This window comes from Mustelus asterias, chromosome 3, assembly GCF_964213995.1.
Source record: "Mustelus asterias chromosome 3, sMusAst1.hap1.1, whole genome shotgun sequence".
In the NCBI taxonomy this organism is placed as follows: domain Eukaryota; kingdom Metazoa; phylum Chordata; class Chondrichthyes; order Carcharhiniformes; family Triakidae; genus Mustelus; species Mustelus asterias.
In genome coordinates this window covers 128,578,940-128,604,958 of record NC_135803.1, presented here as the reverse complement: position 1 = coordinate 128,604,958, position 26,019 = coordinate 128,578,940, and the positions used below count along the sequence as shown (strand labels likewise).

Genomic DNA, 26,019 nt, shown 5'->3' with positions numbered 1-26,019 from the left:
TATCAGGAGTGAGAAGTGTACTTGCATTGAAGTACAACTAGTAGACCAATGTTACTGGTTTGGTATTTTCAAACTCTTCTCGCACTGTCCAGTAGTGGAAGAATTTGCAGGCTGATTGACAGTCTGAGATACAGGTATATGAACACTCTTTCGATATTCTTCAATAGAGGTTAGCCCTGTATGATGGGAGCAGTTTGAGCTCCCATAATCCATAAATTGGCAGGAGGGTTGGGGCAGTAGCAGAGGCACTCATTCTCACTCCCACAGGATGTGAATATTCCAGAGTTCAGAGCTGGACTGTGGGTCTTGTTGGAACTGCGTGGAATGTGGCTTGATCTTTGTGCCTTCTGACATGGAGGTAGGAATGGCACCATCATGTCAAAAGCCTATTCCCTACTTCAATATATGAACAATGTATTATTTTTATTTATCAAAGCCATGTTGATGTTATTATGCCAAAGTGCTATCAAATATTAATGTCTTTACTATGTTTATACCCCACACAATTTTGTTGTATATTTCAGTGTAAACCCACCAGTCTAAAGTTGTATGACAATTCACTGTTCTGGCTCAGTTGTGTATTTTATATTGATATGTCAGAAATAGGACTCCCTATATATCTGGACTGCTGCCAAAGTGCATCCTTTGATCCATCGTGCTTGTCTTCAGGCAACGACAGATGCTAGTTTTATTACTTGAAGTTATTGCTCCAGTGTATTAATGTGCATACAGAAGTGAACTAAAATATGTATCAGTGCAACCATTGTAGAATGAGAGCCTACTAGTTATTCCACTGCCGGTATAATTTGATAGCTTAAAGCAGTCAAATCATAAGTAGATTGCTTTCTGCTTTTGAGTTAATTTAACTAATGAGTGTTATTTTGATGTGCTTCCTTTTGGTGTCACACAGGAATCTGCACCATTAGAGCATCCTTTCAGCGCAATAAAACGTGAACAACAAAAGAAGTGGCTCCAAGAACTGGATAAACAAAGAGAGGAAGAAAAAAATAGGAAATTGCAAGAAAAGTTGAAATATGCAGAGGTATATCTCAAAACAAAAGCGTTGTGATACACCTGGAAAAAAACTTGACTATCCCCTCTGTAGTACAGTAGAGTATTGCTGAAAAGAGAGACACGCTGTTGAGGTTTTACAGCTTGCAAAAGTCTCCATCTAAATGCTATGCTTACTTATACCACTGAAACTACACACCAAGGTCATGAATTACATTGTGTGATTATGATCTCTGCTTCCTGCCTCTCTTCACCCTTTTCACAGTCTCTGGCCACTTCCAGTAACTGCTGTTATACACCACTGTCATACACCCCTTTCCTGATTCTGCTCCTGTTTGATGACAGACATTATATTACCTCTAAGAGGTTTTTTCTTCCTTTCCTGCACAGACCCTTCTAATGTACCCCTGGGTTCCATCCTTTTCCTGACCTTGTCGCATGCTATTCCTTAACAATATCACCTCGAAACATAAACCAATATTTTTCCGGCAGGGTAAATAGCCAAGTCCCTGACACATTCCTCCCTCCAGAGAAGTTTCCAACCAGCGGGACCTAATGTTACGTGCTGAATGCAAGTGGGCAGCTAATATAAATAGAGGCTCCTATTGGGGAGATTTTTCTCCCCCCTCAGCTGGCAGCACCAGCAGGTCATTAACATGGAAGCGGCCACTCTGCAGCCATTGTGAGTGGGGAGAGGAATGCATTGGGGCTGGATACCCCATTCCCCAAAGAGGGGGCGGCCAGCAGGGACGTTTGTCCTCATGGCTCCATGGACCTTGGAGGGGCTTGCCTGTTGACCTCTCCAATTTTATACTCGCCTCTCCAAAGGAGCGCCCATGTTGATGCACCCTCTTGATCTGTGAGCTCCCTCAGGGACTGCCAGGGACCCAGAGTTGCTTGCCCTGTTAATTGGATGGCAAGCCTGGAGGTAGTAAATTAAGAGGCTTCCTCCAGTAAAATTGCTGAGCTGGCCCCGTTTGCCAGCAAGTGCAATCTCTGATGTCTCCAATTCTGCCAATGTTAGGGTTCCAAACCCTGTGGTTAAATTGTGCACTCGGGATCTGCTTCTGTATGTACACTGATGGCATGACCTGTATCTCCAAATGCTCAACTAATCAATTATCTTGCAGCCATTAAACCTGGATTAACCAACATTTCTTTCACTTGATGTAAGCAAAACCAACGCCATCATCATCAGTTAACACTAACATGTCTCTGGACCTGTCTTTGGTTTTCATGGCCTGCATCTTAAACCATGTCGTCAGCTACAGAACCTTAATGTGGTGTTTAATCTCAAGATGAGCTTTCTTCCCCCATGTCTAATCGTTAACAATATCACTTATATCCACTATTGCAACATTGCCTGCTTGCTCCTGCTGCAATTCTACTCCACACCTATATTACTTTTGTGTCTCAGCTTCTTTTAACGTGTTTCTGAACCCTCATCATCCACATCTTCTCCAAACTGAACTTTCCCATTGTGCCTGACTTTATCTTTTACATTCCGTTATAAGTTTCACCCAATCTATTTTGGCAACTGACTTCAGTTGCAGAAGCTTCAACACATATCAATCCTAGTTAACTCAACCAGCTTACTTGTGGTTTCCACCTCCTTCTGATCTACTAATGGTGACTGTTGCCACACTCTGTCTTGTCACCTTTCTCCATCCTTCAAAAGGCTTCAAAATTGTAACCTTTGATTATCCATTCACCCCATCACTTCTCAAATATCTTTTCACCTTTCCCATGGTGTCCTTTTTCTCTACTGTGAAGCACTTTGAGATACCTTCAAATATGAGAGGAATGCCACAGAGAAGTAAATTATTGCTTTACCTTCCTCTTTTTTTGGGCAACTTTTATATGTTCAGTTCCCACTCAAGTGATTTCCTAATTTATAACTGCAGCATTTTTTTCTCTTTCACTAGTAATCCATTTTGTCAGTATATCCATTCCTACTAATGCTTATTAGCTTATTATTTCCATTTAGTATTTTCATGTTTAGGTAGACTTATTTTTAGTTAAGTTTAAAGACATTGTCATGTATTCAGGCCTGAATTGGGTCTGTGGTATTTCAGAAGTTTTGATCTAAGCAATTCTGAATTCCTTACAAATATTTCCTCAAACAACTCGCTAGGTTCCGGGTCGCAATAAATTACGATCACAGATATGTTCCAGAAGAAAAAAAAGTATTTTTGCTTCACAGAATAATGAGGCACTCGGGCATTTTTTAACACTAAACGTATGTAGTCTTGCATAAGCTACACTTGAATTCTTACAAACTGTGTAAGATCCTCTTTGCTTTAATAATATGAACACAGCTGAGATCAACAGCTGCTTGCAGAATACATGAAAATGTTCAATGCTTTCAGGCTCTCTAGAGGTCAACAGCTTAATTACAGACAATGCCAATGGTAGTGAGGAAAGTACACATTTACTGTCAACTGCTTTTCTTTTAACATTGACGTTCAATGGCATTATCATCACTAAATCCCCCACTATTAACATCCAGGGGGTTACCATTGACCAGAAACTGAACTGGACCAGTCATATAAATACTGTAGCTACAAGAGCAGGTCAGAGGCTGGAAATTCTGAGGAGTGTATGATGGAATACTCTCCATTTGCTTGCATGAGTGCAACCCCCAACAACATTCAAGAAGCTTGACACCATCCAGGATGAAGCAGTCTGTATCTACTACCTTCAACATTCACTCTCTTGACCACCAACGCACAATGACAGCAGTATATACCATCTACAAGATGCACTCCAGCAACTCACCAAGGCTCCTTTGACAGCACTTTCCAAACCTATGAGGTCTACCAACTAGAGGGACAAGGGCAGCAGATGCCTGGGAACTATATCACGGTTCCTTTACTTTTGCTGGGTCAAAATCCTGGAGCGACCTTGTTAACAGCACTGTGGGTGCTTCCAAAATGCTGGGACTGCAGTAGTTCAAGGTGGTTGTAGAATTACCACCACTTGCTGAAGGACAGCGATGCTTACATCCCATGAACGAGTAAAAAAAAATAAAACTGCCTTCAGAAATTTTAGTTTTTGGCCTTTCCCTGAGGAGGGAAAAACTCATGGAACAGTCCATGTGTATTCATATGTTATTAATTAGCAATCCTATTTTTGGTGGAAAATTGATTATAGTTTGACCATATAAAAACAAATGCCCTTAATGACTTTGAAAATGACTTCATGTCAAACTTTGAGTGTTATAAATAATCTTTTTTATCGATTTTGTTTTGTTAGAAATTGCTGTTGCACTTGTTATTGAGAGTGAGGATGAGATAGATAATCAAGACATGAAGAGCTAAATAAAAGCAGAAGACATTCTTGGTGGCGGAGGAAGTGTGGCAGAAGCTGGCATTGCCCAGATTATGCATTTCTCAGCTGGTGCTGCCAAGTAGAATCTGTTGAGGCAGAGACTGAGGTTTTTACAGCAATACTCTACTACCAACAGCATCATGCACAAGGACTATAAGAGGGCAGGAGAACCATAGAAACATATTAATAAATAATGTTGAGGTGCTCCGTCTAAAAGTTGTAGAATTTGTGGTTGGCCATTTTCAACAGGAGAAAGGATGGATAGTGAGAAATCGCAGGGTGGCGAGTAACAGTGCTTGGTGAATTGCAGTGAAGCACCGTGGTACTTGGGGAAACTATGCAAGGGAGAAACAATCTTGATTAACAATTAAAGGGAAGATAACTAAAATTTACAGATAAACTAAAATTAATTATTTGAAGTCAATGCATCTTTCATTCAAATATTATGGGTGCTGTCTATAGAGCCATCTAGTGGTCAAATTCTGGAATGTTGGGGTGAGCTCTCGCGCAGTATTGTGTTACTGGGTTCTTTGTGCAAACCTACCAATCACACACTGATGATTTGTAAGAAATACTTTGAGCAAGTTGCAGGAGAACTCTACATCAGGTGACCAATCTCTTGGTTGGTGGGGGGAATTAAGGGACACTTTGGCATTCAGAGACTTAATGAGCGGGCAGGGGTTGCTGCTGAACCTCTGGGATGCTGGGGGGAGCATCTGTTCCTCCATGTATATCAGATAGGTGTTGTGACTTTGTGCGATCTACATTGCTAGAAACCTTTGATATCACTGGAGGGGCTCTAGGTTCCTTCTGCTAGGTGAATAATTCAAACCTGTTGCCCCACATGTAAGCTAGTCAATTCTGCATCTGCATGTTGATAGGGCACGCGCTTCATCAGTGATGCGATCGAAACTTGTAGTAGGTCCCTGTTGGATTGGCTAACGTGCTTGGCACACCTTGCCTATCCTTGCATCTCTCTTGATATCGCAGTTAATCCCGTGTCTCTCTTGATATCGCAGTTAATCCCGTGCCACAGTTTTCCTCGCCAGGTGTCTTGCTCATTTGATGTCCAAATTGCACTATTGTATCCTGACTGAGATTCCAGAATCAGCACTTGTTTTCCTTTAAATTCTACTCTTGAAATACTGTATTAATCCTTATCCAGTCAAAAGGGTTGTCTTGAAACTCCTGTATTGTATTAGGCCAACTATCGACAATAACTCACCACAATGCCTTCAGCAATAGATCTTTGATTGCTTCTTCTCTAAGCTCTCCAAATCAACATTAAGTACATCTTTGACCTCTATATTCAGACTGTCAACTTATAGGTCCCATGAAATATTAGCTGTTTTCTTCAGATTTGACAATCTGGCATGCCCATCTGCATTCATCATTGAACCAGGGTTGATCCCCTGGCTTAATGGTAATGGTAGAGTGGAAGATATGGCAGGCCAGATTGTGATTGAGTACAATTTTGTTAATGCTGATGGTCCACAGTGCCTCATCGTTGCCCAGTTTTGAGTTGCTAGATCTGTTCGAAGTCTATCCTATATTGGCATGGTGGTAGTGCCATACAACGTGCTGGAGGGTCGCCTCAATGTGAAGATGGGACTGTGTCTCCACAAGGACTGTGCACTCCTATTGATATGATCATGGATAGGTTAATCTGCAGCAGGTAGGTCGGTGAGGATGAGGTAAAGTATGGTTTTCCCTCTTGTTAGTTCCCTCACCACCTGTCATGGACCCAGTCTAGCAGCTATGCCCTTTAGGGCTCAGTCAGTAATGGTGCTACTGAGTCACTCTTGGTGATGGACATTAAAGCACTGCCCCCCCCCCCCCCCCCCAACCCAGAGTACATTCTGCACCCTCAGTGCTTCCTCCTAGTAGTGTTCAATAAGAAACGAGGAAGAGTACTGATTAGTGGGTTGGGGGGGGGGGGAGGGGAGGGGGCGTAGGGAGAGAGGTGGCAGTATGTGGTAATCAGCAAGAGGTTTCTGTGCCCATGTTTCACCTGATGCCATGTGACTTCATGGGGTCCAGGGTTGATCCCAGGGCAACTCTCTCAGGACTGTATACCACTGTGCCAGCATCTCTGCTGGATCTGTCTTGCCAGTGGGACAGGGATGGTGATGGTGGTGTCTGGGACATTATCTATAAGGTGTGATTCGTGAGCATGACTATGATGGGCTGATGCTTGGCTAGTCAGGCAGCTCTTTCAATTTTTGAAGGGGCTGATTTTGCCGTTGTCATTTCCGCTGTCTAGGTCGATTCTAAGTGGTCACTCTGGCTTCATTCCTTTGAGGCGCTTTAGGGATTTGATACAACTGAGTGGCTTGATGGGTACTCGCATTGAGTCACCACATTGCTGTTGGTCTGGAGTCACATGTCGACAATACCAGATAAGGACAGCAGATTTCCTTCACTAAAGGATGGGTTTTTATGACCGTTAACAATGGTTTCATGGCTATCATTCAATTTTAATTCCAGGTTGTTTTAAATTAAATTCAAATTCCACCACCTGAGGATTTTGATTATCTGTTCCTTAGTGGTATCCATGACTGCAATGTCATGTTATACATATGCAACCTGGAGTATTTTTGGTGATCCTGTTGACACAAACATGTAATTATGATATCAGAGTTTAAGGACAGCTATTTTCATTGAGTTTAAAAGCCTTTTTCAAAATGCATATGGATGACGCCTTTATGCATTCATACAAATCTTATCAGACTCTCACCTCTGGAGCTGGCTATGAAGAGCTGGAAAATACCCCTCCAGGGACTTCAAAGAATCTCAACATAATTAACTTCTTTGCCTGATGAAACAACGACTCCTTGAAAATTAACACAGCAGCCATTTTAAGTTTTGAACTGTATGAAAGTCTGGCTGTGAACAGCCATTTTGTGTGCAGAACCCCTTGGGAAGAACTTTGAGAGACTTTGTCAGAAGGGTTTTGGGTCAAAGAAGAAAGTTGACCAGAAATCAACTGTTGTTCTGCCGAGAAGAGTCCAGACAAGTTTCAAGTGTCATAACCACAGAACTTGAGGAACAAGAAACCTTCTCTCCTTCTCAGAAACTGCTGAGTCCACCTGAAAAAAGTAAACACCAAGCTAGTCACTACAGAAGCAATTACAGCTGTGAAATTGAACCTCAAGTTTCATCCCCTCCACGTTGGAAAGAAGGAATTCAAGCACGGGCCCACAAAGCTATCTGAGACTGATTTGAAATCTCATCTTTTAAGTATCATTTTCTTTACCTGTATTTTAATCTTTATATCTGTATTTTAGTTAATAACTTTCACTTTTACCAGACTGGCTTTCAGCAGTATTGTAAGCTAGATTTACAGTAGTCGCAACGTACTGTGCTCAGTTCTGGTCGCCTCACTATAGGAAGGATGTGGAAAAGATTGAAAGGGTGCAGAGGAGATTTACAAGGATGTTGCCTGGATTGAGTGGCATACCTTATGAGGATAGGCTGAGGGAGCTCGGTCTTTTCTCCTTGGAGAGACGAAGGATGAGAGAAGACCTAATAGAGGTGTATAAGATGTTGAGAGGCATAGATCGGGTGGACTCTCAGAGGCTTTTTCCCAGGGTGGAAATGTCTGCTACAAGAGGACACAGGTTTAGGGTGCTGGGGGGTAGGTACAGGGGAGATGTTAGGGTTAAGTTTTTCACACAGAGGGTGGTGGGTGAGTGGAATCGGCTGCCGTCAGTGGTGGTGGAGGCGAACTCAATAGGGTCTTTTAAGAGACTCCTGGATGAGTACATGGAGCTTAATAGGATGGGAGGGTTATAGGTAGGTCTAGAAGGTAGGGATGTGTTCGGCACAACTTGTGGGCCGAAGGGCCTGTTTGTGCTGTAGTTTTTCTATGTTTCTATGTTAAGTGGAATAACTTTAAGTGAATCCTGGGTTCCAAATTAAAACTGGAGTTAGGTTCTGTTGAACATTTTTGCCTGGAAAAGACCATATACAAGTTGAAATACTGTGCATGTGCAGCACCCTTCATTCCTAACTGGAATAACATGCATATTAATATAATATACATTAAAATTAGATGAGACTAAATTTCCCAAGCCCTGAGTAGCACAGCGCTCCTGAAACTCAGCTCAAATTATTGCTCGATTTCCTTTCCTTCTCTGTGCGTGTCTCCCTCTCGCTCTGCTGGTCTCTTGCTATCTCTCTGCCGGGGTCTCGGACTCTCTCTCTCTCTCTCTATTGATCCCTCTCTCTCCCCTCTTGTTACACTGCCCACCAGAAAGAAAACCTATTATGTAGGTTAGGTTGATTGGCCATGCTAAATTACCCCTTGGTGTCAGCGGGATTAGCTGGGTAAATACGTGGAATTAAGGTTTTGGGTGGGGGACTGTTGTTGGTGCAGGCTCCTTCTGCACTGTAGGGATTCTACATATGTCCCTACGGGTGCGTAAAGAATCACAAGGTAGACTTGATAACTTGAACACTGAGAGCTCTTTATTTAAGGTATGTATTGATTCACAGTCAGGTCTAAGACTGCGTAACAGGGTCCTACATTGGGAGGAACTAACTGCCCAGTGGTCACCTGACCTGCACTCTTAAAGGGGCAGACTGCACCCCAAATCCCCAACATACTATATATATATATACACATATATCACAACCTCTTTCTCCCCAGCAGATTCTCTGCTGCAAATGTTTGCTGCCCCTTCAAACACAGACTGTTTCTCTCCCATACCTGCTGCTGATAGGCTCACTATCAGCAAATGCAGGACAGGAGTGGTCTTTGATTGGAGGAGCAGCTCCTTCCACTTTAATTTACCTGTTTAACTGGCATTTGGAAATTGACTCTTAGGACTGCATAGGGGGGTGGCTGTGGGTTGGACAAGCCTGTAATGACACCACAGGATCCCAATTTATTATTATATTATGAGGCTCCAACCTGATTGAGATAGGCTCTAGTAAAATGATGGCCCAGTTCAAATGACACCATGCAGAAATAAAGAGCAATGGGCTGCAAATCTTTGTAGAGCTTTTTAACTAAGCTCCACCTTGATCCAAATAGCTGGGGTGGGTTAAAATTTCTCCATGCCTTTTGAATAATCAATCATTGCCTGTCTTCTGTTTTAACAGGGTGATGATCACAACAGATGGGCTATGCACTTTGATTCTTACCAGAGAATACCTGACCCGCAGACTCCAGTTTCTGTGAACACTTGTGCATCAACACTGAAAAAATCACCAGAATCACGGGATGCATTATCTGAGGCTGTGCCTGTACTTGATCATTGTAACTCTTCCACTGGAGAAAATACAGGGAACATAAGTGTTGACACGGGATCTGATATGCTGCCTTGCACACAGAAAACCAGGTTAGGTTCATCTGCAGTTTCTTCATATTCCATTCCCTGACTCCACTCTCGTGCATCAAACTCATCTGCTGTTTAAATCTTCATCCATACCTTTGCTATCTCGAGACTGTGACTATTCCAGCACATTCCTGGTTGACCTCCTAGATTCTGCCCTTGGTAAACTTGAGGCCAAGCAAAATTGCAAAGTGCATGTCTTTATTTGCGACAAGTCTCATCCAGCCATAATCCCCATGTTCGCTAACTTATATAGTCTCCCCATCAAGCAACGCCTCGATTTTAAAATCCTCATTCTTGGTTTCAAATTCCTCCTGGGCCTCACCCTTCCCTATCTTTGTAATCTCATCCAGACCCAGATAATTATGCTCATCTAGTTCTCACCACTTGAGCATCCCTTATTTTAATTGCTAACCACTGGTGGCCATGCCTTTAGCTACCTGAGACTTAGGGCGGAATTTTACGACCTCATCGTGCCCGTTTTGCGGTGGGAAAAAGTCGTAGAATTGGGCGTGATGCGACTAGAGGGAATGGCGCCTGTTTTCGCACCCATTCCCATTTTACCAAGAAAAAAATTAGTGCAATCGAGACCCCACCCAAAATGTCAATTTGCATTTTTTTGCATTCATCACCATGTAATTAGTGAGCTTCACTCCCAATTGCCCAGCTCACCTGTGCTAATGACCTCGTTTGCTGCAGCTGGATCGGTCAGGAAAACACCAAATATAAAAGTTACATTCAGGCACGTGAGCAGTGATGGTGAGCGAGGAGGTAAGTCTCTGCTTTCAAACTGCTCCGTGCTGTTTGGGGGGGGGGGATGTTTCGTGGCGGCCATGTTGCGTTTTGGGGGTTTGTGGGGGGGATGTTTCGTGGCGGCCATGTTGCGTTTTGGGTCGGGGGGTGCCTGCAAGTGTGGGGATTTGGGGGGCTGCTGTTGTTCACAGGGTCCGACCTCTGCCTCTCAGCACGGACCCGGGTCAGAGCGCTGACCTCGGGTCTTAGCGTTGACTCTGGGTCCTAGTGCTGGCAGCAGCAAGCACTGGTGGAGGGTGGGCTAGAAACTCTCTGAAGTGAACTCTCTGCAGCCTTAGGACTTGTCAAGCAGCACTGTCTGTGGCCACTACTGCATGGGTTCTGGGTGTGTGTTTGTGAGTGAGGGTGGCAATGGGGGGGGATGTTGTGTTGCCATTCTGGGGGGCTGTGGGGGATATGGGGAGTGTGTGTTGCTGGGGGCTGTTTGGGGGGGTATAAGGAATGTGTGTTGTCGGGGGGGGGGGTATGGGGAGTGTGTGTTGCTGGGCTGGGGCGAGCAGAGTTCTTCAACCTCTTCATCTGTCTCTCCCCTTCCTTAAATCCCACACCCTCCACTTTAGATTGACAAGATGGCTTTTGCAGTGCGACCAATTGATCTTGCTGTTCTTTTGGTTGCTGCTGGAGCTGAGAAGGTGCAGGAGGTTGAATTGTGGGTAGAGGAGGCCCAGGTGTTACTATGCGCAAGAGGGAGATGGCCGCCAGAGGCAGGACATAGCCGCCATTCACCCCGAGATAGGGGGGAAGGGACAGGAAAAGGAGGGTGCAGAGACCCTGGCAGTTCTGCACGCAAGTGTCCTTTGAGCAACTGTCGGACATCACATGCCGCCGACGGCTCCAGCTCCAAAAGGAGACAGTGCGGCATCTGTGCCATTTGTTGCAGAACCTGGCACCTTGGGGTGCTGGGGGGGAGGGCACCCACTCGCGGTGGCTGTGAAAGTGACACCGTCTTAAACTTTTACGTCACTGGGTCCTTCCAGACCGCCAGTAGAGACCTTTGCGGCATTTCCCAATCATCCGTCCACAAATGTGTGAAGGAGGTCACAGATGCCCTGGCTGGACAGTATATTAAATTTGACCTGGACCAGGCCCAGCAGCAAGCCCGGGCTGCAGGGTTCATAGACATTGCAGGTATGCCAAATGTGCAGGGGGCTATAGACTGCATCCACGTCACCCTCAAGGCCCTGGTCAAGAATCCAGGAAGTTTCATAAACAGAAAGGGCTTCCATTCAGTAAATGTGCAGTTGATGTGTGACCTTCAGCTGTCTGCGCCAGACATCTTGGCAGCATGCAAGACAGTTTTATATTGAGAAGCTCTGATGTCCTGGAGGTCTTTGAGGAGGAGCCCAGGGTGCAGGGATGGCTCATGGGGGACATGAGGTACCTGCTTTGGACCTGGCTGATGAGACCTGTGCGGAGGCCTGAGACTGACGCGGAGAGTGGAGCATAGGGCTCACCAAAATGCTATTCAGGTGCCTGGACCGCTCTTGCCAGGCCCTTCAATACAGCCCCTTGATATTGTCCTGCATTGTGGTCGTGTGATGTGCCCTACACAGCCTGGTGCAACAGCGAGGAGACATTTTTAAAGGAGGAAGACGTGGAGGTCGACCAGTGGGGCGTCACTGGAGCAAGGCAGTCCAACAGGAGGAGGAGGAGGATGATGATGTCAAGCAACACCAGCCAGGTACTGGAGGACTGGCGACAGCAAGGTTCAGGCATATGAGGGCAGCGAGGTAGGCCCTGATCACCATGCGCTTTGGTCACTAGGGGCCTGTGTTGCCGCACGTGGGTTCTATTCCCCCCAACCCCCCTATCCCCATGCAGTCCTACAATCTCCTGCAACATTGTAACACCAGAGTGGTCCTACAATGTCCTACATTGTAATGCCAGTATGGTGGGCCTGGGTACGCCGTTTTAGTGAGTTTCTATGGCAGGCAGGAGGGTGATGATGAATTGCAGTGCGCCATTGTGATGATGCCTTGGTGTAAAGTAGCCTGACTCCTACCTGAGCTCCACATGCACGCTGGGCCCACATCTGGGTGGTGGGCAACCCTGGGGCATGTGGGGTGGGGGGGTGGGATGGAAATCTCCCATGGGTTCTGGGGATGCCATGGCAGATGCTGTAAGTCACTGCCAATGCATGCCACCCGCTGTAGCCAGTGAATTATTTGAGTGCCTTGATTTTCTCAGTAACAGTGCATTGAGGGGCCTCCCCCACAAACTTTAATGTGCAGGGTCCCTCCAGCAACCGTTGGGTTAAGTACATTCCTGTTAGAGGCTAATCAGAGACAAAGTAAACACAGGTATGGGGTGAAATAACATTTATTGGTGCCAATAAAAGTGCCTTCAAAATAAGTGCTAATATAACAAGTGAATGTGAGACTTTAAAGTGCCTAAATATTCTATCTAACTCATGTTGCCCTTCACCCATGCCATCTTAGTGCCGCTACAACTTCTTAACTTTATGTGGCCTACCACTATGTCTCGGGAGCTCCCCAGGATGTACATCAGGAGTGGAGTTGCCAGCTGCCTACTGCATCCCATGGCCTGTGATGCCCTTGGCGATCGTCCCCTAGAGGCCTGGACCTTGAGGACCCTGGCCGGCTTCCAGGTGTCAGGGACGTATCCATGACACCCTCTTCATCCCGGTGCCCCGAGATGCCCCAGTTTAAGGAAGGGGGGAGTCAGAAGGTGTAGCCACAGTCTCCTGGCTGGAAGGCCCTGGCATGGCCTCAAGCCCTTCCTCCTTCCTCAGGGTTCCTGTGGGCCTCTGGGGCACTCCATGGGATGGCAGTGCTTCTGCAGTGAGCTCCAGAAGCTCCGTCGTCACCTGGCCCTGCCAGTCCTGGAGGAACACCTGCGTTCCTGTCGTGGTGCCCAATCTCTCTGCGATGGCCCTCTTGAGTCGGGAGCCACCTGTCAATGACAGCAGAGTGCCCTCGGAGACTGGGCCACGCTCTGCAGCCCCTTAGCCATGACCTTCTGTGACTGGACCATGTTCTCAAAGGCTGCTGCCATAACCACTGTGTCTTGGCACTGTCCCGCTGCATCTCCTGCAAGCTCTGCAGCCTCTCAGCCATGACCCTCTGTGAGTGGGCCATGTTCTCAAGGGCTGCAGCCATAGTCTGCTGTGTCTCAGCACTGTCTTGCTGGGTCTCCTGCAAGCTTTGCAGCCTGTCAGCCATGGGCCGCAGAAACCCATGAAGCACATTCAGGCTCTCAGCTGTGGCCTGCTGTGACTCTGCCATTGCTTGGACTCTGCAACTCATGAGGATTTCCTGCCCCAAGCTTTCCACCGTGGACGCCACCCTTGCAGTGTTGACCTGGGAACCATGCAAGACAGGCAATAGCTGGTCTGCCTGAAAACTTTGGGACTCCTCCCAACAGTCTCACAGTCGGTCCAGTGTTGCTGTCAGCCCCTCCTGCATTCCCTGGCTCTGTTGCTGCATCTCCAGCAGCTGAGGGTGAAGTGATTGCAGAGGCCTAGCATGTAGCGTGGAGCCAGCTGAGTCCTCGCCTCAGGCAGAGGCCTCGGACATTCCCTCCTCCACTCGATAGACATCAGCAGATGTGTTGTGCGCATCAGAGAGTGACCCCGATGCCTCGCCACTAGATCCACCGATGTGAGAGTATCTGGGATGATGATTTGAGAGGTGGAAACTGTCGCAAAACTGGTGCCGGCCTCTGAGGTCCCTACATCAGCTTCCTCCGAGGACTCTTCCAAGCCGACGGGCAGGATGGGTGGGAGCAGCAGTGGGGGCTGTGATGCCAGGTGGGCCAGGTGCGTCGGGATCCCTTCCTGCAACATAGGACAGGAAGGTTAAATGCAAGGAATAGAGAGGAATCTGGGCTGCATGCAACTTACTTGAGATATCTCCTACGAGTGGAGGTTTGGCAGGTGCTCACTTCTAGGCTCCAGCCCAACCATGCTGTCTCCATTGGTCTGCATCCCCTCCCGCAAGCTCCAGCGCCCGATCCTCAAAGGGGGTGAGGACCCGAATCTTGGGCTCTTCACCCTCTGTCTTTGCCCTTTCCCAGCGATTATGGGCGTTCTTCTGTGGGGACAGAAGGAACCATGTAAAATATGATGGCACGAGTCCTGCAGGGTTTCAGGGGGTGGCCCTCAGAGGGCAAGGGTTGTGATACTGTGGGGGAGGAGGGAGATGCTTGGGGGTCAGGAACTGGAAGGATGCAGGATGCTGGGGGTGGGGGGATCTGGGAGTCATTTGGGGGAAGATGCTAGATGAGATTAAACACTCACCCATGCTGCCCGGATTAGGTCATTCAGGTTTTTGTGGCACTGCTTCCCGGTTTTCCTGGCCAGTGCCCTGGCACTAACACATGCTGCCATTGCCTCCGTTTCCATCCCTTCCCCTGGGACAGGATCCTGCTGAGGGCAAAAGGGTGTCCCGCCTTGCCTCCACCGCCTCCAGCAACATGGTCAGATCAGCATCAGAAAAACAGGGAGCTGCCTTCCTGGAGGCTATTTCATCCTGCACTGCATGACTGAATGTCCATCCTTTGGGGTTTATGGAGCTGTCCCTTGTTAGGGCAGATTGGCTGCAGGCAGTTTGGGCGAGTCACGGTCCCATTCGAGCATTCCAGCCAGTTTAATGCAGTTTGCCTTGTTACCATGGAGGGGAAGCCAAGTCAGCACTTGCAGGTGTTTTGATGGAGGGAGGGGGGATTTGTGCCTCTGTGATGATCGGGGGGCAGGGGAGAGAGAAGGTCACGTCAGTCAGCCATCAGGGCCAGAGAGGTGATGAAGGGGCCATGTGCAAGGGGGTCAGTAATGTTGGGGGGGGGGGGGGGGACTTCCATGTCTGTGGGGGTGAGGGGGAGGCTATATCTGGCCTGGGGGTGTCCTGTCAGGAGAGCTGCTTTTCTCTCGGCTTTTTCTTTGCATGTGCAGATCTGAACTGCAGGCTGTCTGGTGAATTAAGCCCTGCCCACTGCCTCTAGTGGCTAGAAATGGTCTAGCCCATTTTTTCAGAGACTGAGTGCATAAGATTTAGCGTGAAATCTTGTCTGAAAAACTGATCAGAAACTCTCCTGTTTTCATACTAGCTGGACACTTAGAAAATATCTCATAAAATTCTGCCCTTAATCTCTGGTATTCCCTTCCCAAACCTCTCCACCTAATCACCTCACTTTCCTTCTTTGAGACACGTCTTAAAACTTAACTCTTTGACCAAGCTATTGGTCACCTATTCTGTTATCTCTGGTTCAGTGTAAAATTTTGCTTAATAGTGCCCCTGTGAAGCACCTTAGGGTGCTTTATTGCATGAATGGTGCTGTATAAATACAGGTTATTAATCTTGTACTTTTTCTAAGTGATCTTTAATGGCAAACATAAGTGGGTTGCTTGGCTGCTGGGTTCAGTGGGAACCTACTGGAATTGAGATGAGGATAATGGTGTTCATATTGCAATTTTTCAGTGCAGTTCATGGGTGTGAACGCATACAAGTACATTTTGATCAAATAATTTTTTAGGTGCAAGTATTTTAAAATACCAGTGTGCCGAGATGTTTAGTTGCAATTTGTGCCCTGCTACCTAATGAGTATACATCAGAAGAATTCAAATAGCTGTTTAGGGACTCTGAGTGGGAGAAAACACCTTGTGATATGCTTATTTCACCGATCTATTTGGTATAAATATGCTTAGCTTGATTTTAGATGATCTTGTCTCACCTACAATTCTGTGCATTTTGACTGGTGAATATATCGTTATTCCTCGATGCCACCTCCTCCCAGGAATGTTGGAGTTTAGTGTGATGGGGAGAATATTGTACAGTTCCCAGAATGGGTAATTCGTCTGTGCCTCACTTCTTTTTACGCCAGGAAACTTTGTTTGAGTTTGTTATTCCTCTTTTCGCTAATCTGACTTTCAGCAAATGTTGCAAATCTTGTTGTCACGAAAAAATCCATTCCCACTCACTGACAGATTGCACACCAGTATCTTACTGTGATTGTGTAATGAAGCTTGACTATGGAAGGTTCATTGAGGTAGACTGTGCATAATTCAGGCAGGCACAATAATCTCACTGAGCACTTCCACTACTGCTATCTTTAATTTAGAAAATTAACTCTATAAGGCTGGCTTTTGTGGGTTGATGTGGATCTTGCACAGTGGTTGGAGAACCGATGGGGAAACCCTGTTGGTTCTGTGGAGGGGCCTGACAGTATCAAGGCACTTAAGTGGCAACTGTTGGGCCTCCCCATAATTTATGTTTCACTTGCTGAGAGCCATTGGCCAAGTAGAGTCCAATAGCTACTCATCGCTGCCAGTGCCGGCAGGATTGGTGACTGCTGGTGGCACTGCACCCACCAGAAGCCCAGGAACATCATGGGATCCCAGGCAAAAGATGAGTGAGGACAGGACGGGGGTCCTGCAATGGGGGTTACAGGAAGAGAGGAGGGGGGTCAGAGATTAGGCAGGGGTGGCTTTCAATTTTCAGTGACCCGCTGCTTTTGATCGGTCAGTTGTTGGGGGCGGCACGGTGGCACAGTGGTTAGTACTGCTGCCTCACAGCGCCAGGAACTCGGGTTTGATTCCTGGCTTGGATCACTGTCTGTGTGGATTTTGCATGTTCTCCCCGTGTCTGCGTGGGTTTCCTCCGGATGCTCCGGTTTCCTCAGTTTGAAAGACGTGCTGGTTAGATGCATTGGCCATGCTAAATTCTCCCTCAGTTTTCCCGAACAGGTGCTGGAGTGTGGCGACTAGGGGATTTTCACAGTAACTTCATTGCAGTGTTAATGTAAGCCTACTTGTGACTAATAAATAAAGAAGCACTTTTATATCTGTAGTTTTGTTTTCATCTTTTTGAGGTAGAGTTGTTGAAACAAAACAATAATATTTCAACAAAATCCTGAAGCTACCGATGCCATCAAGTTTATTGTTCTAGGAATAGATCACAAGTGTTGGAATAAGATTCCGTTTGCAATTTTGGGGGAACAATACTGATCGCAATGCAGAAATCTGTAGCCAAAAATATGCAAGTAGTCCACCCAAAAGGACAACTATAACAGCACTGCCAGCTGCAGAGAAACAGAAGGTTTAGTGTAATTGGAGATTTAAAAAAAAATACTGCCTCCAGATTTATTTACTTGTAAAATGACTTTTGCTGTGTCTCAATGGATTTGACAGTCAAGTGATAAATTTATCTGATGGCACATGAAATTTGTTAGTTTTTGGAGGTTTCAATATTTATAGGTTCTACATGGAATACTAGAAATTTTGCATTATTATTACCTTTTCAGTTTCCTGAGATCCATGACCGCCTTGTTGGACCCAGCACAGATTGAAGAACGAGATTTACGTCGAAAGAAGCAACTAGAACACCAGGTAACACAGAAACATAGAAGATAGGAGCAGGAGGAGGCCATTTGGTCCTATGAGCCTGCTGCACCATTCATCACGATTGTGGCTGCTTTCTCCCCATAACCTTTGATCCTGTTCGCCCCAAGTGCTATATCTAGCCGCCTTTAGAATACATTCAATGTTTTAGCATCAACTACTTCCAGTGGTAATAAATTGCACAGGCTCACCTTTGGGTGAAGAAATATCTCCTCATCTCCGCCCTAAATGGTCTACCCTGTATCCTTAGACTGTGACCGCCCCCCCTTGGTTCTGGACCAGTGTTATCCTTGTTTTTAATAAGTGCTAATCTCATGTACATAAGGTTTAAATGTTTATAGATTACTTTTTTCTGCTATTGTTTATTGACACAGTAATTTCCACTATCAAAATATGCAGTATTTTCTTTTGATTACTCCCTTATAGCATTACATTAAAGAACAACATTTTATGGAATAGAGCAAGAATTCAGGAAAGTGCCCAAAAAGTGACATTGATGTCAACATTTCCAGCAGATTTCCCTCATTCTTTTCTTTGATTACTTAACCTATCTCCACATTTTCAGAGATAAAACCAAATGTACTACAGTTGGTGCATTGGTTTATCTCCCATTCAGGTTGGATATGTGGCTTGGAGGGTACTTGCAGTATTCCCTTGGGTTTGCTGCCCTTGTTTTTGTTAGGTGGTAGAAGTTGCTCATTTGAAACGAGCTGTGAAGGAAGCTTGCCAAGTTTCTGCAATGTATTTTATAGATGGTGCAATTGCTACCAATGTGTGGTTGGAGGGAACAAATACTTAATTTAGTGGGTGGGTTGCCAGTTCAATGTACTGCTTTGTCCTGGATGGTAACAAATTTGTTGGAACTGCCCTCATCCAGGCATGTGAAGAATATTCCAATATCCTCTTGACTTGTGCCTTGTAAATGTTACTGCTGGTATATAACTATCCGACAGCTAAAGAACAACAAGGCATCAGGAGCAGATGGAATCTCTGCCAAAGCACTGAAACATGGTGGAGAAACACTAATCTCACAAATGCATTACCTCATTTTTCTTAACTGGAAGAAAAAGAGCATGCCAGGAAATCTGAGACACTGCAATAGTGACGCATCTTCAAGAAAGGTGACAAGTCTGACTGCCGTTACTACAGAGGAATATCCCTGCTGTCAACCACAGGGAAGGTCATCACTAGAGCCCTCCTTAATCGTCTTCTCCCTCTGGCTAAAGAGCTCCTCCCAGAGTAGCAATGTGGATTCTGCCCACCAAGGGGCACAATAGACATGATTTTCACTGTGCGGCAACTATAAGAAAAATGCAGGCAACAGCACCAGCTGTTGGACATGGCTGCCTTTAATCTCACAAAGGCCTTCGACACTGTTAACCGCGAGGGACTATGGAGTGTCCTCCTCCATTTCGACTGCCCAAAAGCTTTGTCAACATTCTTGCTGCTCCACAGTGACATGCAAGCTGTGATCCTAACCAATGGATCCACCTCGGACCCAATTCATGTTTGGACTGGGGTCAAGCAAGGCTGTGTCTTCGCACCAAAACTCTTCTCGATCGTTCTTGCTGCAATGCTCCATCTCGCCCTCAGCAAGCTCCCTGCTGGAGTGGAGCTTAAACTGGAGAACAAATGGGAATCTGTTCAACCTCTGCTGCCTGCAGGCCAGATCCAAGGTCACCTCATCCTCTGTAATTGAACTACAGTATGCAGAGGATGTTTGTATCTGTGTGCACACTGAGGCAGATCTCAAAGGCATCGCCTACACCTTCATCATGGCATATGAGAGCATTGCCCTTGCACTAAACATCTCTCAGGCCAAGATCCTTTACTAACCTAGCCCTGTCACACATCACTGCAAGAAGTTTAACAACACCAGGTTAAAGTCTGCTTTCTTGCATCTTTGTAGAAACTTGGTGCTGGCTCCAAGTGGAAAGGATCTCCAAGAAGATCGCGCATATCGACACAGACATCAAGTTTCGACACATCACTGCCCCAGTTATCAAAATCCAATAACATAGCCTTGGACAACGTGGACCACTTTCCATACCTATAGGGAACTCGCTGTCAACAAGGGCAGACATTGCCAACAAGGTTCAACACTCCTTCAGTGTGCTAGCGCAGTCTTCGGTTGCCTGAGGAAGAGAGTGTGTGAAGACTAGTACCTCAGACCCAGCACCAAGCTCACAGCTTATAGAGCAGTAATGATACCCACCCCTCTATATGGTTAGTCTCACTCAGACCAACACCCCAGCATCAAAGCATTGACCATGCTTGATCAGCTTCTTTAGTGGGCCACATCGTCCGCATGCCTGACATGAGATTCTTGAAACAAGCAATCTACTCTGAGCTTGGACGCGGCAAGCAAGCCCAAGGAGTGCAGAGGAAATGCTCCAAGGGCATCCTCAAAGCCTCCTTGAAAAAGTGCAACATCCCCACCAACACTTGGGAATCCCTGGTCCAAGACACCCCAAAGTGAAGGAAATGCACCTGGGAACTAGCCAAACATTTTGTGTTACATTCTGAGAGCAAACTGAAGCAAAGCTTCAACAGCGAAAGGAGTGCGTGGCAACCCGGACACCCCACCCTCCTGCTGCTCCAACCACCATCTGCTCCACCTGTGACAGAGACTGTAGATTGCGCAGTGGACTGTGAATGTGGAAGCAAGTTGTCCTCGACGCAAGGATCTGCCTAAGAAAAAGAGATCCAATTCTCTTTGAATGTTACTATTGAGTCTACTTCTATCAGCCTTTTTAGGCAGTGCTTTCCAGATCAGAGCAATTTGCTGCATAAAATTGCCTCAAATCTGTGTCCTTTGATTACTGATTCACCCACCAGTAAAAAACACATTTTCTTTCCTCTGTCAGGGTCCCTCAGAATGTTGTTTATCTCTGTTAAATTTATTCTTAACATTTCCTGTTCTAAAGAGAGCAATACTAGTTTTTCTCATTTCTCCCCCTAACTGAAGGTGCTGCCTTCAGATACAAGTACACTTGGACAATCTTCCTGTTTTCAAGCAATGAGCTTCATTACTTGGATCGGAAAAGATATTTCTGAATCTTTCATACTATAGAAAATATTTCAAACTCACCACTTGAAGAATCTCGACATTCCTCCCATTTATGACGAGCAGAGCTGCTGGAAGTTGGTTTGATCAAGTTGTTGGGTGTCTTTCCCTGTTATTTGAATTACACTCTATTCATTCTTGATACCAATGAGCATAAAGCACATGGTTGCTCTTGAGAGCTATAGCCATCCATGTTGAGGACATCACAAGCCACGGCAGCTGAAATGGGATCACAACCGGAAAGTACAAAAAGTAGAATTCTAGCAAAAGAATTAGTGAAACAACAACATGAGAAATAAACAAAAATAGCTTACTTTTCCTCCTATTTCAATAGAAAAAGGTCTCATTGCTCAGGTTTTCACAAGCTCCAAAACATGTAAACCAATATAGTGATATTTAAGAGGAATAATGGAAGATGATAATTTCTCATAACATGATAGTTAATGTTTCTTTGATCTTATGTTCTAGAAAGCTATTGCCATTCAAGTGGAGGAGCGCCGCAGACAGAGGCAGCTGGAAGAAGATCAGAAAAGAAAAGAAGAACAGAAAGAGGAACTTCGTTTGGCAAAGGAGAGAGAAAGGTTGAGACAGCAATATGAGGAAGAAACCCGAGCACAAAGGGAAAAAGAAGTAGGTGTTATTAGCCATATAATTTAATGCTGGGGAGGTACTTCCAGTCGATCAATGTCTTAACTCTGTACTTCCTGGCCCACAACCAAAATATATTTTCATTTTAATTCTTTTCAGGATATCATATTGCTCAGTAATAAATAATTCCTGATCTTGATGCTCTGATTTAAAATTGTATTGTTATTGCAACACTTAATTCAATCCTTAGTTTCCAAATGTTAGCAGGCTCAGTTGGTAGAATTCTTGTCTTTGAGTCAGATGGTCGTGGGTTCTAACTCCGATCTGTGACCTGAGCACAAAATTCAGGTGTGCACATGTTAGTGCAATCCTTTGGGGGTGCTGTATCTTTAGGATGAGGTATGAAACCAGAGCCCTGTGTATCTGTTCTGGTGGAGAAGAGTTGGCTTAGTATTCTGTCCATGATTGTTTCTTCCCTCCCCCTCCTCCCCTTCTCCCCTGCTCAAACAACACTACCAAAATAGATTAATGGGTCATTCATCTTATGTGCTGTTTGTGGTATCTTGCTGTATCCAAAGTTGTTGCTGTATGTGGCTACAAAACAATGGTGACTACTTTAAAATGTAATTCACTGGCTGTGAGGGATGTCTTGAGAATATGAAAAGCACAAAATAAATCCAATTTTCTTTTGTTTGTAATGGGGTGTAAGAGACATTGGGCAGTGACAAGTCTATTTAAATATTAAAGGACCAAAACGTCTATGTACTCCATTGCTTTGGCTTAGCTCTTAAGAACGGTTCTTATTTTTAAAAAAAGAATGTTTTACAAAACTCTGAACAGTTAGTAAATTGACCATCCAAGCACACTCTGGTGTGGAAGGCATCCAGTACCTGCTGCGGCTAATCCTGGCCCCACTCCAGCTGGACACTGATGAAGAAGACCAGGGAGCCTTCCTAGAAAGCACAAATAGTCTGGTTATGGATAAGTCAGCTGAGGTCAGGAATGTAGCCTTGAGGCACATGGAGTTCGCATCCACAAAATATGCACCTTGAATCTGCAATATTGAGAAGTCAAGATGCATGCTCAAGACCTTCTTCCACTGTGTTTGTGTTGTCATGAATGTCTGAGATTGTACTTCTTCTGTCAAAGTCCAAATCGAAATGTATTGAGAAGTGCCACCATGTCTGAAGAATCTATGATTGTAAATCTGCAACCTCAGTGGCACCTTGTTCTCATCTTATTTATTGACAACAGCTAATTGGTAGACAAAACTGATCAAATATGAATTTCTAGTTAAGTTTGAGAATCTTGTTCATTAGTAGCAATACTAAAAAAAATCACACACAATCTTAAGGCATCTTTGATCTTCTAGGAACTTCATAATCGGAAAACCAATCTGCTTTATGAAACTGTGCAGAGGGCACAAGAGGACGCACAAAGGCAGAAGCAAGAACAGCGCATTAGAGAATTGGTTCGCAAAGGACATGACATTTCAAATCTTCAGAAGAATGTAGAAGGCATGTAACAGATATTGGGCAGATTTTAGAGTTTGTGGTTATTGTTACTCTGTTGTTGTCGAAGAGTGTAGTAAATAGTGTTCTCATCATTTTTCATTTTATTTTGATTGACACATTATTTTTTGACTGACAGGTACCATAAGTTGCATAAACTCCTGTACTGCACCTAATAATCTTGCTGCTGAAGAAGTCAGTGAGGTACCGGGACAAGTCTTGATAGAAAAGGATTCTCCTAGAAAAGACAGAGGTATCCAAACTGGTCAGTACTTGTCAGCAAAAAGCTTATTGATGCATTTCATGACACTGTAAGAATGTCTCAATACAACAGCTGTAATGCCATATTTACAGTAAGCCTGGTTGGTTTACAAGAACTCTGAATTTTTCTCTCGTAAGCACTCAGCCCATTTGGCCAGCTATACCAGTAGATGTGGAAATGTTGCTTGCCAGTTAATTTTGCCAAGTGCAATGTTGATCATTTTAAAACAAAATTTAGCATGTCTTGTATTTTAGATTTAAACTTTGTAGTTAATATTAGGCTGTACTGTATTGAAGAACCTATTTTCCTGTTCAACATGCATAAAAAACATTAACGTCAGTAGCCTAGCACAGAAGGCAACAATTTGTCCCACCAAGTCTGTGCTGACAATTTCAGAGAGCAATCCAGTTTCACCCTCTCCCGTGCTCTTTCCCTTTTATCTCTGCAATTTCTTCCCCTTTAAGTATTTCATTTTGAAAGCTGCTTTTGTATCTGTAGCCACCATCCGATCGGGTATTGTAATCCAAATCCCAACCACTTGTTTTTCCAGTTGATCCATGTAACTGTAATCGCTCATCCCTGGTAAAATCTGATAGATCTCTTCTGTACCCTCTCCCACTTCACATTCTTCTTAAAACGTGGTGCTGAGAATTGGGGGCACAACTCCAGCTGAGGTGGGTGGGCGGAAGGTAAAGATCTAAGTAACGTCAACATCCAAGATTAGATAGATGAAGGAATTTGGAACAAGATGGGGAATGTGAATAGAACTGTTTGTTCATGTGGAGAATTTACACCAATAGTGAATGGTTGGGCTGAATGGCCTGTTACTGTGTTGTAAATTCTCTGTCAAATAAATGAGTAAACCAGACAATACTCCTATTAGCGAACACATTTGGCTATATTGAAGACAGGAAAGAACACATGAACATAGTTCCTATAATGGTAGAAAATGCACACTAATGTAAAACTGCATCAATTGCCAAAATTCCCTACTTAAATGAGAAGAAAATGATGTCTGTTTTCAGAATTTGAAAGTTTAAGCATTGATGACTTGCCGGAGACTTGAATTCACACACACCATGGTGTAAAGCAAACAGTTCAGAAATGGCACCAAGCTTTCATACTGTACTCCAGTTATACCCTATCTCGCAATGCTCTTTCAATTCCTGCATGAGCCTTTTAACTTGAATTTTAAAACTGGATGGTGATGAACTCTCCTCCAGTAACTTATTTTGTTTAAAAACCCACTTTTAAAAAAAAATAAACACCCTAACTCAGCCAGGTTGAACTCTCCAAATTTCATTTGAAATAGCAGGATGTTCAACAAAGTTTCCTAAGAGGTTATATTTGCCTTTTTTAATTGAATGTAAAGGATTAGCCACAACCTTGGGGAGATGGTGGCTTGGTAATGTCACTAGACTAGTAATCCAGAGCCTTAGGCAAGTTAGTGCTCTGGAGAACACGTTGTTCAGATCCCACCAAGGAACTTTGAACCAATTAACAAAATTGTGTCTGTGCTAGCATCAGTCATGGTGGCCATCATCAGTTGTCATTAAAAACCCATCTGCGTGGGCTTCCTCCGGGTGCTCCGGTTTCTTCCCACATTCCGAAAGACGTGCTGGTTAGGTGCATTGGCCATGCTAAATTCTCCCTCAGTGTACCTGAACAGATGCTAGAGTGTGGCAAAATAGGGGATTTTCACAGTACCTTCGTTGCAGTGTTAATGTAAGCCTGCTTGTGACGCTAATAAGCAAACACTGTCCTTTTAGGGAAGGAAATTTGCTGACTTTATCCAATCTGGCCTACATGTGACGTCAGGCCCATGGCAATACGATTGACTCTTAAATACCGTCTGAAATAGCTTAACAAGCCACTCCGTTCGAAAGGAGTTGGGAATAGGCAACAAATGTTTGCCTTGCCAGTGAGTCCTACATCCTGTGAAAGAATAAAAGTAAATTTCTGTGGAGTAGGGTTATCCCCAGTGTTGGGTTTGGCAAACTTTGCAGATATAAAGGCTGATGAGACTGTATAGAATATTTTCTCAATTTATCAGATTGGCATCCTTTTGCGTTGATCATATCTTGTACTATAATTGTCACCATCCTGGATAAAAGAGAGAATTTGCATTTATAAAACTCCTTTTGAAACATTGGCTATGAGGCATTTTGGAACATCCCAATGAAGTTCCAATCCGGTTCCCTCTTGAAGTATAGTCACTGCCTTAGGAAACGTGGTACCTAAATCACAATTCCACAAACAGCAATACAGCAATGACCAGACAATCAATTTTTTAGTGTTGGTTTAGGGCCAGGTGTTGCCCAAGACACCTGTGAAAACCCTCCATTCCTCAATGTAGCAAGAATTAATTGGGGTTCACAACCCCGTAACTCCGAGGCAAGCGGACCACTCATGGCCAACACCAGTAAATCCACTAATCTCAGTTGAATTCTTCACCACTGTACGGGCCAAATTATCACAGAATTGTTACAGCGCAGAAGGAGGCCATTGAGCCTGGCATGTCCATGCTGCCTCTCCAATGGAACAATTTACCGAGTGCCACTCTCCTGCTTTCTCCCTACAGTTCTATGTATTCTTCCTTTTCAGATAAAAATCCAGTTCCCTCTTGAATCCACAAAATGACTTCTCATTTTACAGATGCATTGTGAAACAAAATCGCTGCCGATTTTCAGATAGCTCTCCTGTGGGGTTGAGAGTGAAGGAGAAGCTCAGAAAATTCAATTAAC

General features: G+C 44.8%; 1 protein-coding gene across 4 annotated transcripts in view; it reads left to right on the top strand.

The window, feature by feature from the left end:
* Nucleotides 1-26,019, top strand: part of ccdc66 (coiled-coil domain containing 66) — a 70,936-nt gene that overhangs the window by 33,670 nt on the left and 11,247 nt on the right. For all 4 annotated transcript variants that reach the window (XM_078209611.1, XM_078209610.1, XM_078209612.1 and 1 more), the window contains exons 9-14: nt 911-1,042; nt 9,448-9,686; nt 17,751-17,835; nt 21,383-21,544; nt 22,875-23,019; nt 23,153-23,278. In XM_078209611.1, the coding sequence (XP_078065737.1) occupies nt 911-1,042; nt 9,448-9,686; nt 17,751-17,835; nt 21,383-21,544; nt 22,875-23,019; nt 23,153-23,278 (889 nt within the window). The remainder of the gene's footprint in view (nt 1-910; nt 1,043-9,447; nt 9,687-17,750; nt 17,836-21,382; nt 21,545-22,874; nt 23,020-23,152; nt 23,279-26,019) is intronic.